Source organism: Dromiciops gliroides, chromosome 5, assembly GCF_019393635.1.
Source record: "Dromiciops gliroides isolate mDroGli1 chromosome 5, mDroGli1.pri, whole genome shotgun sequence".
NCBI lineage: Eukaryota > Metazoa > Chordata > Mammalia > Microbiotheria > Microbiotheriidae > Dromiciops > Dromiciops gliroides.
The window spans coordinates 172081769-172095948 of NC_057865.1; the positions used below are offsets into that span (position 1 = coordinate 172081769).

The window sequence follows — 14180 nt, forward strand, 5'->3', positions numbered from 1 at the left end:
AGAAATCCTTCCCCCCACCCCCAACCCCCATTGTTGCTTTCCTTCTAATTTTGGCTGCATTGGTTTTATTTGTGCAAAACCTTTTTAATTTCATGTAATCAAAGTTATCCATTCTACTTCTTGTTGTCCTTGCTATCTCTGGTTTGATTGTAAACTCTTCCCATATCCATAGGATCGTAAAGGTAAATTTTCCATTCTCTCTTAACTTGCTTATATCACCCTTTATGTCTAAATCATGTACCCATTTTGACTTTGATGTATAGTGTGAGCTCTTGGTCAGTGCCTACTTTCTGCCACCAGTTTCCCTAGCAATTTTTGTCAAATAGAGATTTCTTGTCCTCAAAGCTTGGATATTTGGGATTTATCAAATATTAGATTATTTTGATCATTTAATACTGTGTATTGTGTCCTTAAACTATTCCAGTGATCTGCCACTACTCTTTCTTAGCCAATACCATATTGTTTTGATGATTGCTTTTTTTGGTAATATAATTTGAAATCTAATACTGCCAAGCCACCTTCCTTCACTGATTCCTTTGATATTTCTGACCTTTTAATCTTCCACATTAATTTTTTCTAGAACTATAAAATAATTCTTTGGTGATCTGATTGGTCTTGGCACTACGTAAATTAATTTAGTTAGAATTGTCATTTTCATCATATTGGGCTTGGCCTACCCATGAGCAATTAATATTTCTCTAGTTCTTTAGATCTGTCTTTGTGTGAAAAATATTTTGTAATTGTACTCATAAAGTCCTTGCATTTGTCTCAGCACATAGACTCCTAAGTATTTTATTGTCCACAGTTATTTTAAATGGACTTTCTCTTAATCTCTTTGCTGGGTTTTGTTGGTAATATATGCTGATATTTAAAGTGAATATCTTCACATGGATCACTCAGTTAACTCTGTTGGCACCTTTTGCCTCTGAGAATAATACTTTTTTTACCTTTCTAAACTTCTATTTTTTTTGTGTTTTATAACATAATTAATAGTATAGTAGTACATGTATCTTATTTACAAGTAAATAAACACATATTAGGGGTGTGTGTTCAAAAATTTTTTACTGATGAGTTTTGTATAAAAAATTTTTTACTTAAATGGGTACATAACTAAAACAAGTTTGAAGAAAGATGATTTAGGCAAGTTCCCTCATTTGACAGGTAAGGGCCAGGGAGGCCTAGAAGTCTTTAGCATCCATATCTAGCATTTTTTCTATGGAATCACATTCTATCTCTTATATTCTGTTGGCTTTTGTAAGAAAAAGGTATTTCTTCAAAAATTGTAATTTAGGGGGGCAGCTAGGTGGCGCAGTGGATAGAACACTGGCCCTGGAGTCAGGAGTACCTGAGTTCAAATCCAGCCTCAGACACTTAACACTTACTAGCTGTGTGACCCTGGGCAAGTCACTTAACCCCAATTGCCTCACTTTAAAAAAACAACAACAACAACAAAAATTGTGTTTTAGGACATTTCAGTGTTTGAGCAGACCAGTCATTTCTATTTTAAGATACGGTTATTATTGTTAGCAGTGTGGTGCCAATGTGGTACAAAAAGCCCCTGGCTAGGAATTGGGGTCTGACCTCCCCATTAATTCGAATGTGTGACCTTATTAAATCACTGTACATTTTGGTGGGCATCAGTTTCTACATTTATAATAAAGGAGCTCTGAAATTCTATGATCTACTTGATGAAATTTCATTTGCTCTCATGTATGAATAATAAAAATGGATATTTCTTTACATGAAATTTCCTCACCTACCACTGTTTTTTTTAAGTGAAAAAGAGTTTTGGTTTTGTATGGAGGCCTACCAGGGGAAATGAAGCAACCTAGAATCCATTAATGAAAAGGCTTTTTACGCCACTGTATGATTGAAACTTGTAAGTATATTTTACTTAGAAAACTCATCCAATTTTAAATATTCAAAAAAAAAGGGGGCATCTAGATGGTGCAGGTGGATAAAGCACTAGGCCAGCCATGATTCAGGGGACCTGAGTTCAAATCCAGCCTCAAGCGACTTGACACGTACTATCTGTGGTGACACTGGTAATGTCACTTAACCCAAATTGCCTCCCCCACGCCCCCCGTCCCCCCAATGTTCAAAAAATCTGAAGTGAATTTTTTAGTTACAACTTTTTATACATGCTGGGAATAATCCAAAAATGAAGATCTTAATAAATATAGCAAAATCAACGCTATAATGTAAATTTTTAGACAACAATTTAGAGAATAGAGGATGTAAGATGGAAAAAAGTTTATAAGTATAGAAATGAGAGGAATAATTCCTTTCAGAATCCTCTGTTTAATATTAGGACATTTGGTTCATTTGGCAGAAGATAAGCTAATAGAACACGGGTGTCTGGCATAATCAATGGGGAAAGAAGAAGATAAAAGACCAATAGATTTGCCTCACTAATTCCTTGGAATCCTAAAGAATTGTATTGAAGTAATTTTCTCATCAAAATCTATTTGGGGACTTATTTCAAATTTGTCTCCTTCCCCACACTGAACCTCCACTCCTCACTTTCTCACAGGAATCACAAGATATATTTAAAATGGGGTACATAGGGGCAGCTAGGTGGCGCAGTGGATAGAGCACCGGCCCTGGAGTCAAGAGGACCTGAGTTCAAATCCGGCCTCAGACACTTAACACTTACTAGCTGTGTGACACTGGACAAGTCACTTAACTCCAATTGCCTCACTAAAAAAAAAAGGGGGGGGGTTACATATACATTTCCTGGATTCCTAATACTTTATTCTTAGAACCTTATAAAAGTACCAAACTTGTTTTTCTGCTATTAGTCATAATTCTTGTTCTCTTGGCTATGGGAGGCTTCTAATTAAGATAGTCTATAGTTTTCCTAGAAAAAGGAGGCTTTAAAAAAACCTTTCTTTTTTTTAAGTGAGGGCAATTGGGGTTAAGTTGGCTTGGCCCAGGGTCCACACGCTATTAAGTGTTAAGTGTCTGAGGGCGGATTGGAACTCAGGTCCTCCTGAATCCAGGGCCGGTGCTCTATCCACTGCGCCACCTAGCTGCCCCTACTTAAGTCACTTTTAAGTAAATTAAACCTTTGCATTTACTTCTTGTTCTGGGGGATAGGGGCTGTGTCACTGGCTTTCTACTCTGAGGCCTCTGTGGCTTGTGGATTCCTCACTGCCCTGGGCTTGCTCCAGACACTGGGATGACTTGGCCCAGTTGTGCCTGTCCCTTGGGTAGCCCGCCAGCTGGCAGCCTGCCCTCTTAGCTGGTGCTGGTGGATCTCACAATTGGCCTGCTGTGCCACCAGCTCGCTGAGTCAGGATCAAAGGGCCTCAGTTGCTCTGATGTGGCCAAGAAGCTCCTGCTGACTGTGCTGCACTGTGCTGAGCTGCACTGTGCTGAGCTACGCTGTGCTCCCCTTTTGCCTGAGTGAGACCGACCTTTCCTGAGTCTTCTAAATTATCTCAAGTTGGAAGATTATGTCTCACTGTATTTTTGCAGGTTCCATAGTTTCAGAATCCATTTAGAGGCTTGATTTAATGTCCTTTTGGGGAACCGCAGGAGAACTCAGGCAACTTGCTGGCCTCTTTCCACCATCTTGGCTCTGCCTCTCATTTACTTCTGACACCAGTGATTTAGAGACTATCACTCTAGATGAGATAATGCCGGTAAAAAACTTTGCAGTCCTTAAAGCACTATATTAGCTAATATAGAAATATATCCACATAACATTATAATACTCTGTTACATTTTGTTATAATCTATTTATTCCTAAACTTTCTAATTTTTTTAAAAACGACAAACTTCTTAAAGCAAATTATTAATAAAACTATCCATCCCATCCCATCCCCCCCCCAGTTGAATTACTACAACTTTGATTCACAGTTCATAGTTTGGGGGTTTTATTATGTTTTGTTTTCAATAAAGCCGATCTATTACCTTTTAATTGGCTACTCTGTCTCCTTTCTAATGTTTTAATTGCTAGCTACCCACTGTCCCATTCAGATTCTCCCTTTGCCACCGATCACCTTGAGGCTTCTTTTCTCCTAAGTTGTCACCCAATCAAGATTATGGTAGGTTTTCCTCAATGAATTTAGTGCCCTTTCACTGTTGTAAGTTGCTATCTAGACTATACTGGTCTAAAAATATCTAATTAGTGATCGCCATAAATTATAAGCTTTATGCAAGAGTTTAGACTTTTAAGATTTGTTAAGGATAATAAGAAATTGGTGAGAGAGAGAAAGAGCCCTAGATGCTACATCTATCCTTCTCAGGGAGCAAGCATTTTTGCTCCACTCTCCATGAGAGTCCTGACCAAAAGAGAGTGAGAAGAGCAAGCCTCGCCCCTTCTTCGTCCCACAAGCCTCCTCTGAAACTGGGAACATCCTATCCACACACACAGCTCCAAGCTAATTGGCTAATAGCTTTGATAGACAGTACCCATGAGCAAACGTCACTTCCTAACACCAAGGAACTGACCTTCTAAGCCGCATGGCTTGCCCTCAGACACCTTCTACTCATGGTGGAGCTTTCCCTACAGCAACTCTCCAGGAGGTGGGCGTCACTCCAATTGTTAAACTAGTGTTTCTTTCCACTTCAACTCCTACCCTCATACTAGGGAAGATTCAACTTACATATTGATACTCACTCAAATATCCTAACTTCCCTGTTCATATCTTTTATTCATTTTCCATGAACTACTTTATTCTCCTTGGCTATACAGAGATGGTCATAGCCTTGATCTTAACATCACCTGTATGCTCTACTTTTCATGTTCAAAACTTTGATAGTTTTTTGTCTGATGATAATCTTTATTAATTCCATTTTTCTTTCTGCTTTATGACCCCTAAGCCTGTCCTTTGTTCTTGCCATAAATTTCTATCTCTTTTACCTTCTCTTTATCTCACAGGCGCTTACCCTTTTACCAGGTATACTCCTCTTTTCTCTTTCTTAACCCCTTGATGAATCATTAAATTCTTGACTGTCTTCTACACTTGAGTTCCTTCTTTTCTTATCCTGTCACAGTCATAACCCTGCCTAAATCACAGCCTTTAGTTACTACTACCTTCTTGTTTTACTTTCTGTTGATAAGAGCTGGAGAAAAATCCAAAACCATACCTACAGTGAAATTGGCTGCTAAGATGTTTCCTTTCTAATTTTTGCTGTGTTGGTTTTATTTGTGCAAAATCTTGTGAATTTGATGTAATCAAACTTGTTCATTTTATCTTATGTGGCCCTCACTGTTCTTGATCATGAACTTCTCTTATCCATAGATCTCAAAAGGTAATTTCTTTCTTGACTCCTCTAAATTGTTTATAGTGTTTGTAACAGCCTTCTGATGGTCTTCCTTCCTCGAGTTCCTCTCTACTCCAGTCCATTCTCTACTTAGTTTCTAAAGATGATCTTTCTAAAGCACAAATTTGTCTATGTGACTCCTCTTCATCTAGAAACTCTAGCAACTCCCTATCATCTCAGGATAAAATATAAAATCCTCTGTTGGTTTTTAGAGTCCTTCTTACTTTTTCATTCTTCTTACACTTTATTAAACCCCGACAAGTCTTTTGATACAGGGACACTGATGGTGTTTCGCTGTTTCTTGAACATGACACTTCATTTCCGTAAAGAAGGGAAACCCTTGCACTAGTTTGCCCTCCCATGCCTGGGAATGCTGTCTCTAGGGCTTCATGGTTTCTTGTCTTTCCAGGCTTCCTTCAAGACTCGGTGTCAAACACCACCTTCACAGGGTACTTCCTTTCGCTCCCCTTTGCTCTCCCCCTTCTGCTTTCCTCTGAAATGAATTTCTATACATATTTACATGTTGTCTTTCTTTTGCATACCTGGGCACCTTAGCCGAGTGCTGCCATATAGTAAGTGCTTAATAGATTATTTTTTTACTGAAAGAGTTTTAAGACTACATTTTTTTTCAAGGCAATGAGGGTTAAGTTGAGCTTGCCCAGGGTCACACAGCTAGTAAGTGTCAAGTGTCTGAGGTCGGATTTGAACTCATGTCCTTCTGAATCCAAGGCCGTGCTTTATCCACTGAGCCACCTAGCGCCCCAATGCTACTTATTTTATGGAAGTTGAAGAGGGAAGGGAATTCGGACTTATTCTCTATTTTTTATTACTTCTCTTACATGTGTACTTATACTTTTTATTTTTGATTTCTAGGGCCCTTTAAAGGGACGAAAGAGTTGAGAGGTATTCAGTATGAGGATATCTTAAAACTTGCCTGAGGGATGGAAATAGGTAAAAAGCCTTTAAAACTCCAAAGCATCAAATTGGTGTTCTCTAGAACAACATATGACTCTACCCATGTTAGGGTACTTCTTTTGTATAAGACAAAAGAATCTATTAAATACTGCTGTATATCTTAAAACTATTTGGAATTCATTCAGATTTATTAATGTATTAAGGTGTATACTTTAAAAAATGTTGTCCTTGTTTTATTGCCTTTTGTAATATGCCTTGGAACGTTGTACCTTTTATTAAAGAAGAAAGATATTCTAAATGTTTTCTATAAAGGGCAGCTGATAGTTATTTCTTCAGGAACCTTATTCTGCTATGTAGGAGAGTCTTCTCCAGCCAAGGAGAGTCTACAGGTCATCTGGTCCCAGCTTCCATCATTTTTTTACATAGAAGGGAAACTGGCTTAGGGAGATGAATTGTTTTTCTGAAGGTCCTCGAGTGGTCAAGCTGGGTCTCAAATGGAAGTCTTCTCATTCCCTAATCTCTTTGGCAGTATACCTGGGGCTTTGACTGTAAGTAGAGAGAGGGACAAAAGAAAGAGTAGCAGTAAGTCTAGAACCATCTTTTTTTTTTGGGTGAGGCAATGAGGTTTAAGTGACTTGCCCAAGGTCACACAACTAGTGTAAAGTGTCTGAGGTCAGATTTGAACTCAGGTCCTCCTGAATCCAGCGCCAGTTCTTTATCCACTGTGCCACCTGGCTGCCCCCAGCAGTAGTCTAATGACAGTATTCTTACTACATATTTTTTCCCATGGTATGTTATGGTACATTTGAAAATAGGTGTTGCTTAATTTTGTCTAGTGGTATTTACACTTTCACAAAGCACTGAACTAATTGATACATTTGCATAATCCATCTCTCTTCTGGAGTCTGGATATGAGTGTTGTCTAACAATTTCATTAGGATACTACCTTTCCCCAATACATATTGTTATAATCGTAACTTATTAATTGGCAAATTTCCTTCCAAACACCTCTACAGTGGAAAGAGCACTGGAGTTAGAATGAGGAAATCTCCCCTCTTGGAGTTTCAGCCCCAGGATCAGTTGTGAGACCTTGAGCCACCTCTCTTTGATTTTGTTTACCTATCTGTAAAATGAGGAGCAATTATTTAACTGAGTTAAAATCTAGGAAGCCTCTACTATGCTAGGCCCTGTGAATACAAAAAATGAAAGTGGTTCTTGGGGTACTTTTACTGGAGGATACATTGTGTGCAGATAAATTCAAAACATTTTCAAGAGAAAGCAAGAAATAAAATGAGGGAGGGGATCAGAAAAGGTCTCAAGCAGTGGTGGCACCTGGGCTATCCTTGTGAAGGAAGCTAGGGATTTAGGGAGGCAAGAGGGTGAGGGAGGAAAGGATTCCCAATGTGGGGACCAACCCATGTAAAAAGCCCAGGGCAGGAAATGGAATGTCACATATGAGGATGCTTGAGAACACTCGGGATTCTACCTCATGGTCTTGTTTGGTTCAAATATGACAATGTAAAGCACTTTGTAAAATGCTTCTATTAGAAGAAACATAAAAATATCTTACTTAGATGTACCACTTTTGTCACTTTAACTTTTACTTTTTCTGGCATTTAAAAAGAAAAACAAAAGATCAATATGGTTCCCTAGGCCTGTAAGTGAGGTGGCTCACACCTAATTGAGTGGGATCGATGTAACTATGAGGATAATTATTTTCTTAGTCAAAACAACTTACATAAGACTTTATTCTTCCGTCAGACACCCCAACCCCGTATCCAAAATCAATTGCCAAGCCTGGTTAGTCTGCTTCCATAATGTTGCTAATATTCTTTCTCTTTACTCACATGCCGTGTACCTAAGGCCCTTACATTCTGACTCCTACCTCCCTTTCATAATGTGTTTCATGAATACCTTTTCATGCATGACATGTCTAGTCAAAGTGGCCCCCTTACTGTCCCATTTATACTAGATCTGCTGCCTCCCATCTCCAGCTGTGGAAATGTACTTCCCTTCTCATCAACACCACTCAGGAGCCCTGGTTTCTTGGAAGCCAAGCTCAAGGACTCTTGTGGCCCCAGCTGCTAGTGCCTCCCATCACTGAAAGTCATTTCTATATACTCTTACATATTTTGTGTAAACATTATATGTTATTTCTAGATAAAATTTCTACATAAAATGGCAGGGATGGTTTCATTTTTGTCTGTGTTCTAAAAACTAGTTTAGTACCTGGTATACAGGATACTTAGCAAATCTTTTTGATTGGTTGATGCAGATACCTGAGGACAAATCTTATATTCACTTGCATACTATAAAGAATTGCAAAGTGTTTCCTTCTACCCGAACTAGTGATTAGCTCAAGGATAGACTAAAAGTCAATTACCTGACTCTTATGTGTGTAAGAAATCATAAGATTTTTAGATTTAATTTTTTATTCTGAATTTAAACCAGAAAGATCATTTTCATATACACAGAACACAAAGATGATTATACATGAAATTGTGAATTTCAATTTCATAACTGTATTTTTAAAAGTATTTAATAAACTCTGCATGATTTTTAAACCTATCCTGCTTGTCTTTTAATCCTCCTGAACTTCCTTCTGTTATTTCTGTGCATTTAAAAATGTTTCAAAAGGCTCTCTTTTATTTTGGCATCATTGTTAGTAACCTCATCCTCTCTTTTCAAACATTCTTTCCACCAAATTAAAAACTGAGAGGAGAAAGAAAAATCAGTACAGCAAAACAGATCTATGCATTGGCCAAATCTACAAATATGTGACTCTGCACCTTGAACCTATTAATTCCCTGTCATGAAGTGGTAATGTGCTTCATCATTGATCCTCTAGAGAGATGGTTGGTCATTTTATTGTTTTAGAGTTCTAAAGTCTTTTAAAGCTGCTTTTCTTTTTAATGTTGCTGTCTTTGTATAAATCTTGTTCTGGTTCTGCTCATTTCATACTGTATTAATTATTTGTTTAGCCATTCTCCAATGGATGGAAACTCCCTTTGATTATAGTTCTTTTTCTTTTTCCTTTTAATCACTCCCATCAGGATCAAGATGATTTTTTTGCTCATTCCTCTTTTCTTCCCCAAAACTCTCCTCCTCTTTATTCCAGCTTGTTTCCTTTGAGTTTGAAGTATTTCTTCACCAAATGGTGTATTTATATGATTTCAGACCTGCTTTATCCATTTCAGCTAACTGAGGATTATCTGATTTTTACTCCCTATGACCCCTTTCTCTATGTTTGCATATTCTCACTCTCCCAAATTATGAGAAGTATCAACTTCTACTCCCTTATTTCTCTTGTTCATACTTATGTATTCCTTTTTTTTTTTTTTTAAGTGAGGCAATTGGGGTTAAGTGACTTGCCCAGGGTCACACAGCTAGTAAGTCTTAAGTGTCTGAGGCCGGATTTGAACTCAGGTACTCCTGAGTCCAGGGCCGGTGCTCTATCCACTGCACCACCTAGCTGCCCCTTATGTATTCCTTTTACCCTCTATTCTCTTTCCCTTCTGAAAACACTTAAAAACAAAACCAATCCATCTCCAGGTCCTTTGTAATTCCCTCAATACTTTTTCTTTTTTTTTTTTTTTGGCGGCACAATGAAGGTTAAGTGACTTGCCCAGGGTCAGGCAGCTAGTAAGTGTCAAGTGTCTGAGGCCAGATTTGAACTCAGTTCCTCCTGAATGCAGGGCTGGTGCTTTATCTAGCTGCCCTCCTCCCTCAATACTTTTTGAAAACATTAAGATTCTGAAAGGACAATTGTTTCTTCTCTGCCGATGAGAATATTACTGTAACATCATTATATATCCCCTTCTTGTTCCTCAAGGAGGTTTACTTTTCTAGGTTTTTCTTGACTCTCGTGTTTGTATTTCAGAGCTTTTACTCAGTTCTAGTCTATTCATCAGAAGTACTTGAAAGTTCTGTATTCCATTAATACTAAAAGGACCAGAATTCAAGAATCCCTTAAAAGGACTGGACCAAGCTGCAACAATTGATGTAATGCACTTTTTTATTTTAAAGCAATAAAGCAAAGAAAATAGATGTAGTAGGATGAACATTTTAATTTCAGAGTAAAATTACAGTATTTTTTGCATCAATTGACATACTTGGTTCTATTGTTAAAGATATGTTTTTCCCTGTATAGGATAACACTCAGCTTTGCAAGTTAAATTATTGATTGTAAACCCACATCTTTTCCTGTTTGGAAAACTGTTTTCCTAGGTTTTATCTCAACATGGTCATTTTGGAGATCTTTAAGTGCACCACTCTTTTTACTATATCTTGAGAGGGAAGGGGAAAATACACTTTACACTATACCATGATATGGTGGGAGTAATCCAGATTTAGAGTTTGGAAAGATATAAGCAGTGACAAGAAAAGAGGTGAAGGGTTTGGCTAGTTGGTGAGGTCTAAGGTCACTCTTCAGAGTGAGTAAGATATGGAATGAGAGATGTAGATTGTGAAAGTCGAGGAATTTGATAAAGTCCAAGGCCAGGGTATTGAACAGGATTTTGAATATTGAAGTCACTAATTATGAGGGCAGAAATTAGGGATAAAATGAATATGTGAGCAAGGTATTGAATTTGAGAAAGGAGTGAGTGACTGAGAGGTTAATAGATGATGCATAGATGGATGGAATAAATATCTTTTTTTTATTTTTTTTTCTTTGCGGGGCAACAGGGGTTAAGTGACTTGCCCAGGGTCACACAGCTAGTAAGTGTCAAGTGTCTGAGGCTGGATTTGAACTCAGGTACTCCTGAATCCAGGGCTGGTGCTTTATCCACTATGCCACCTAGCCGCCCCTTGGAGTAAATATCAAAGGAGAAAAGATTGCTGAATGATGACAGAAAAGATCTAGAAATGGCAGTGGGGTCTAAGGGGTATCTGACTGGCTTATTTTTGTCAGGAAACATGGGAAAAGAAGCAATCACCCTTAGAGTGTTTTCAAGGAATTTAAAAGATAGTGCTTTTGTGAGCACCAAAAAGTGGAAAGAATGTGAGAAGAAAAGACATAAGATGAAGGGGAGTTTTAATTCAACAAACATTTTTAAGGATGCAAGGCACTACTAGGGACTGGGGATACAGAGACTACAAAACTTCACTAGGCTCTTTGAGTGGAGGGAAGGGAATGGATTTGACAGGAGTTGGTTGTGGGGGGAGGGGTGTGAGGAAAACGGAGGAGTCTAAGATGATTCCAGGGTCACCAGTCTAGGTGGCTAGAAAGATGATGGTGCCTTTTACAGAAATATGGGATTTTGGAAGAACAATAGCTTCCCTCTCCCTCGATAGCTATACCTAACATCCACAATATCTCTGATGCTTAATATCTAGTGTGGGTATTCCAGACTTAGAAATGGCCCATATTTACAAATTATATCACCCTGATCTAGTAATCCCATAATAGCATGGGGGCAGGAGAAGCATCTGTTAGTTTGAGCCAGTTTTTCCCCTAAAAGGCTGGAAGCAGTCTCTGAGACTTGATTGGTTCACAGACTAGGGCTCCATCCTTTTGTTGGGGGCTTTCAAGTCATTTATGGCCTGAAAAGGATAGCCTTAGATTTGATAGATGCCACTCGCACTGAGTACAGCACCATCCTACTGATCCAACATGCCTTTCTGACTATACTCACTTCTAAATGGAGGTGAGGTGGGTTGCCTCTACTTAAACAAATGGCGTATCTTGCTGAGTATCCTTTTCATACTATTGTTAAGTAAACTTTTTGTTAAGATGCAAATAGAGGGGGGCAGCTAGGTGGCGCAGTTGTATAGAGCACTGGCCCCTGGGAGTCAGGAGTACCCTGAGTTCAAATCCGGCCTCAGACACTTAACATACACCTTACTAGCGTGTGACCCTGGGCAGTCACTTAACCCCAAATGCCTCACCCCCCCCCCAAAAAAAAAAGATGAATGAGATAGTATTAAGTACTTAGCACAGTGCCTAGCACATAGTAGGTGCTCTATAAATCCTTATTCTCTTAAGTGTTAGATGGCCTAGAACTGTCTCATTTCATTCCAGTCTACACTACCAGACTGGCAGGAGTAAGACTTGACCTAAAACAACCTACTTTCAGAGCTTCCAGGGAAAGGATCTATTCTTTGAAACAAAAACAAAAAAACTTGGAACCTTTGGAGACTGATGGTTTCTAAGTAGAGAAACTTTGTAGGAAATGTAATGGTTTGGACATGTTAAAATGGAGATGCCAATGAGCATGTAGGTAGAGCTGTCCAATAGATGTTGGTAATACACACCTAAAGTTCAAAAGGAAGATAACGGCTGGATATGTTGTTTGTATAGAGTTTTGTGAAAGATAGACATGGGATTCCAGGAGAACAACGAAAGCAGTAAGACAGAAAAAGGTAGGAATTGGAGGGAGGGATAGGACTGACTGGGTGAGAATGATAGTGCAGTATGAGATAGGGAGAGGAATTTTAACCTTTGGGAGAAAAAAATTCTGAATCATGGAAATTAAATTAGTGGCAGCTGAGGATTTGTCAGCATAAGAGGGAAAGGTAGGACAGGGCAGGTATGGCACAATGGAAAGTTATCTGGATTTGGGATCAGAAGGCCAGGATTCAAATATTGAGTCTGCTACTTATTATCTGTGTGACATTGGCCAAGTCATTTAATCTCTGTGTCTCTTCTCATCTCTAAAATGAAGAGGATGACCTTTAAGTTCCTTTCCAACCCTCATCCTTTGGTCTGATAATCAGTTAATTGGAGCAGGGGGCCTGAGGAGTTGTAGGGGCCAGAGATGTTTGGTGTTGAGGGAATATACCAGTTCTAGGCGGCCACTTCACTGCTGTGGTCCTCAGGGTCCTCATCTATAAAATGGTGACCTTGGAACAGGTAACTTCTAAGGTCCCTTTCAGCTCTGGATCTGTCTCTATCTCTCTAACTTTGGATTACTGGTATTCTCAGTCTAAAGAGAAAACTGGGCCAAAATGTCAGAATGAAGTTTCATAAGATAAAGGTAGAGTCGTAGAGGCCAAGTTTCCAGTGGGCCTCTTTTCCTTAGAAGCTCATAGGTATGCTGCTGTAACAATTGGAATGACGCACCTGCTGGAGACTTGCTGTAGAAGAGTTCCGCCCATGAAGCAAAGGTCTTTGAGGGCAAGACCAGGAGTCTTTCTTGGGCGTCAGGAAGTGACGCGCCTAGTGGGAGGAGAAGGAGAGACTGGCGCTCCGTCTCACTCTCTTCCTTGGGACTCTGGCAGAGAGCGGAGCTAGAAATGTGCTCTCCATTAATAGATAGGAATCTAGGCCTTTCTTCACTCTTTACCCAAATTCTTATTCTCCTTAATAAATGCTTAAAAGTCTAACTCTTGCTAAAGCTTATAATTTATTGGCGACCACTCATTAGATATTTTAGACGTTTAGCTAGATTTTTAGCCCTTAACCAGATGGCTGACCACCGAGAGGAAAGCTAAACCTCAGTCTTCTGATCTTCTGGTTGGGTAAGAAATTTCCCCTACCCTCTCCCTTTAACTGCTAAGTACTGGCTTACTGGCTGTGTTTTCCCTTTAAATTTTTTCGAATGGACCTTTTAAACTCCCTAATTACCCTATTTTTGATTTTAGTCTGTTTAACCAGACAAATGGGAGATATTATGTTAAGGTTTTGTTTTTGTGGATTTTCTATTTTTCTTTTTATTTTTGTTAAAAGAGCCAGCAACTTACTTACACAAGGAAATATCTCTCCCTCTCCCAAGCATGCTTTTTCAGAGAAACCTGAAGAAATTCCTGCAGCTTTTCCCAGTTCTAACACTAATTGTTGCTCTAATTTTGCATGCCTGGAGGCAATGACCCACCCTCTAGAAGCTTTTAATCCCCTAGCACCAGGAGGCAAAGTGGGGGAAGAGGAATCCAGGCCTGAGTTCAAAATCAAGTCTGATTCAAATTGCTCTGGTCCCTCCCCTCCTCTCCAGACCCCACCCTCTACTCCTCCCATGGCCAAGCCCATTGATTCCCCTGCCAGGGAAGTCCAG

General features: G+C 39.1%; 1 protein-coding gene across 1 annotated transcript in view; it reads left to right on the forward strand.

Annotated features, from left to right (window-relative positions):
• Positions 1-6212, forward strand: part of KIN (Kin17 DNA and RNA binding protein) — a 40015-nt gene extending 33803 nt beyond the window's left edge. Inside the window, 1 exon segment of the mRNA XM_043967595.1 lies at positions 6148-6212. Within this exon segment, the coding sequence (XP_043823530.1) occupies positions 6148-6212 (65 nt within the window).
• Positions 6213-14180: the final 7968 nt, after the last annotated feature.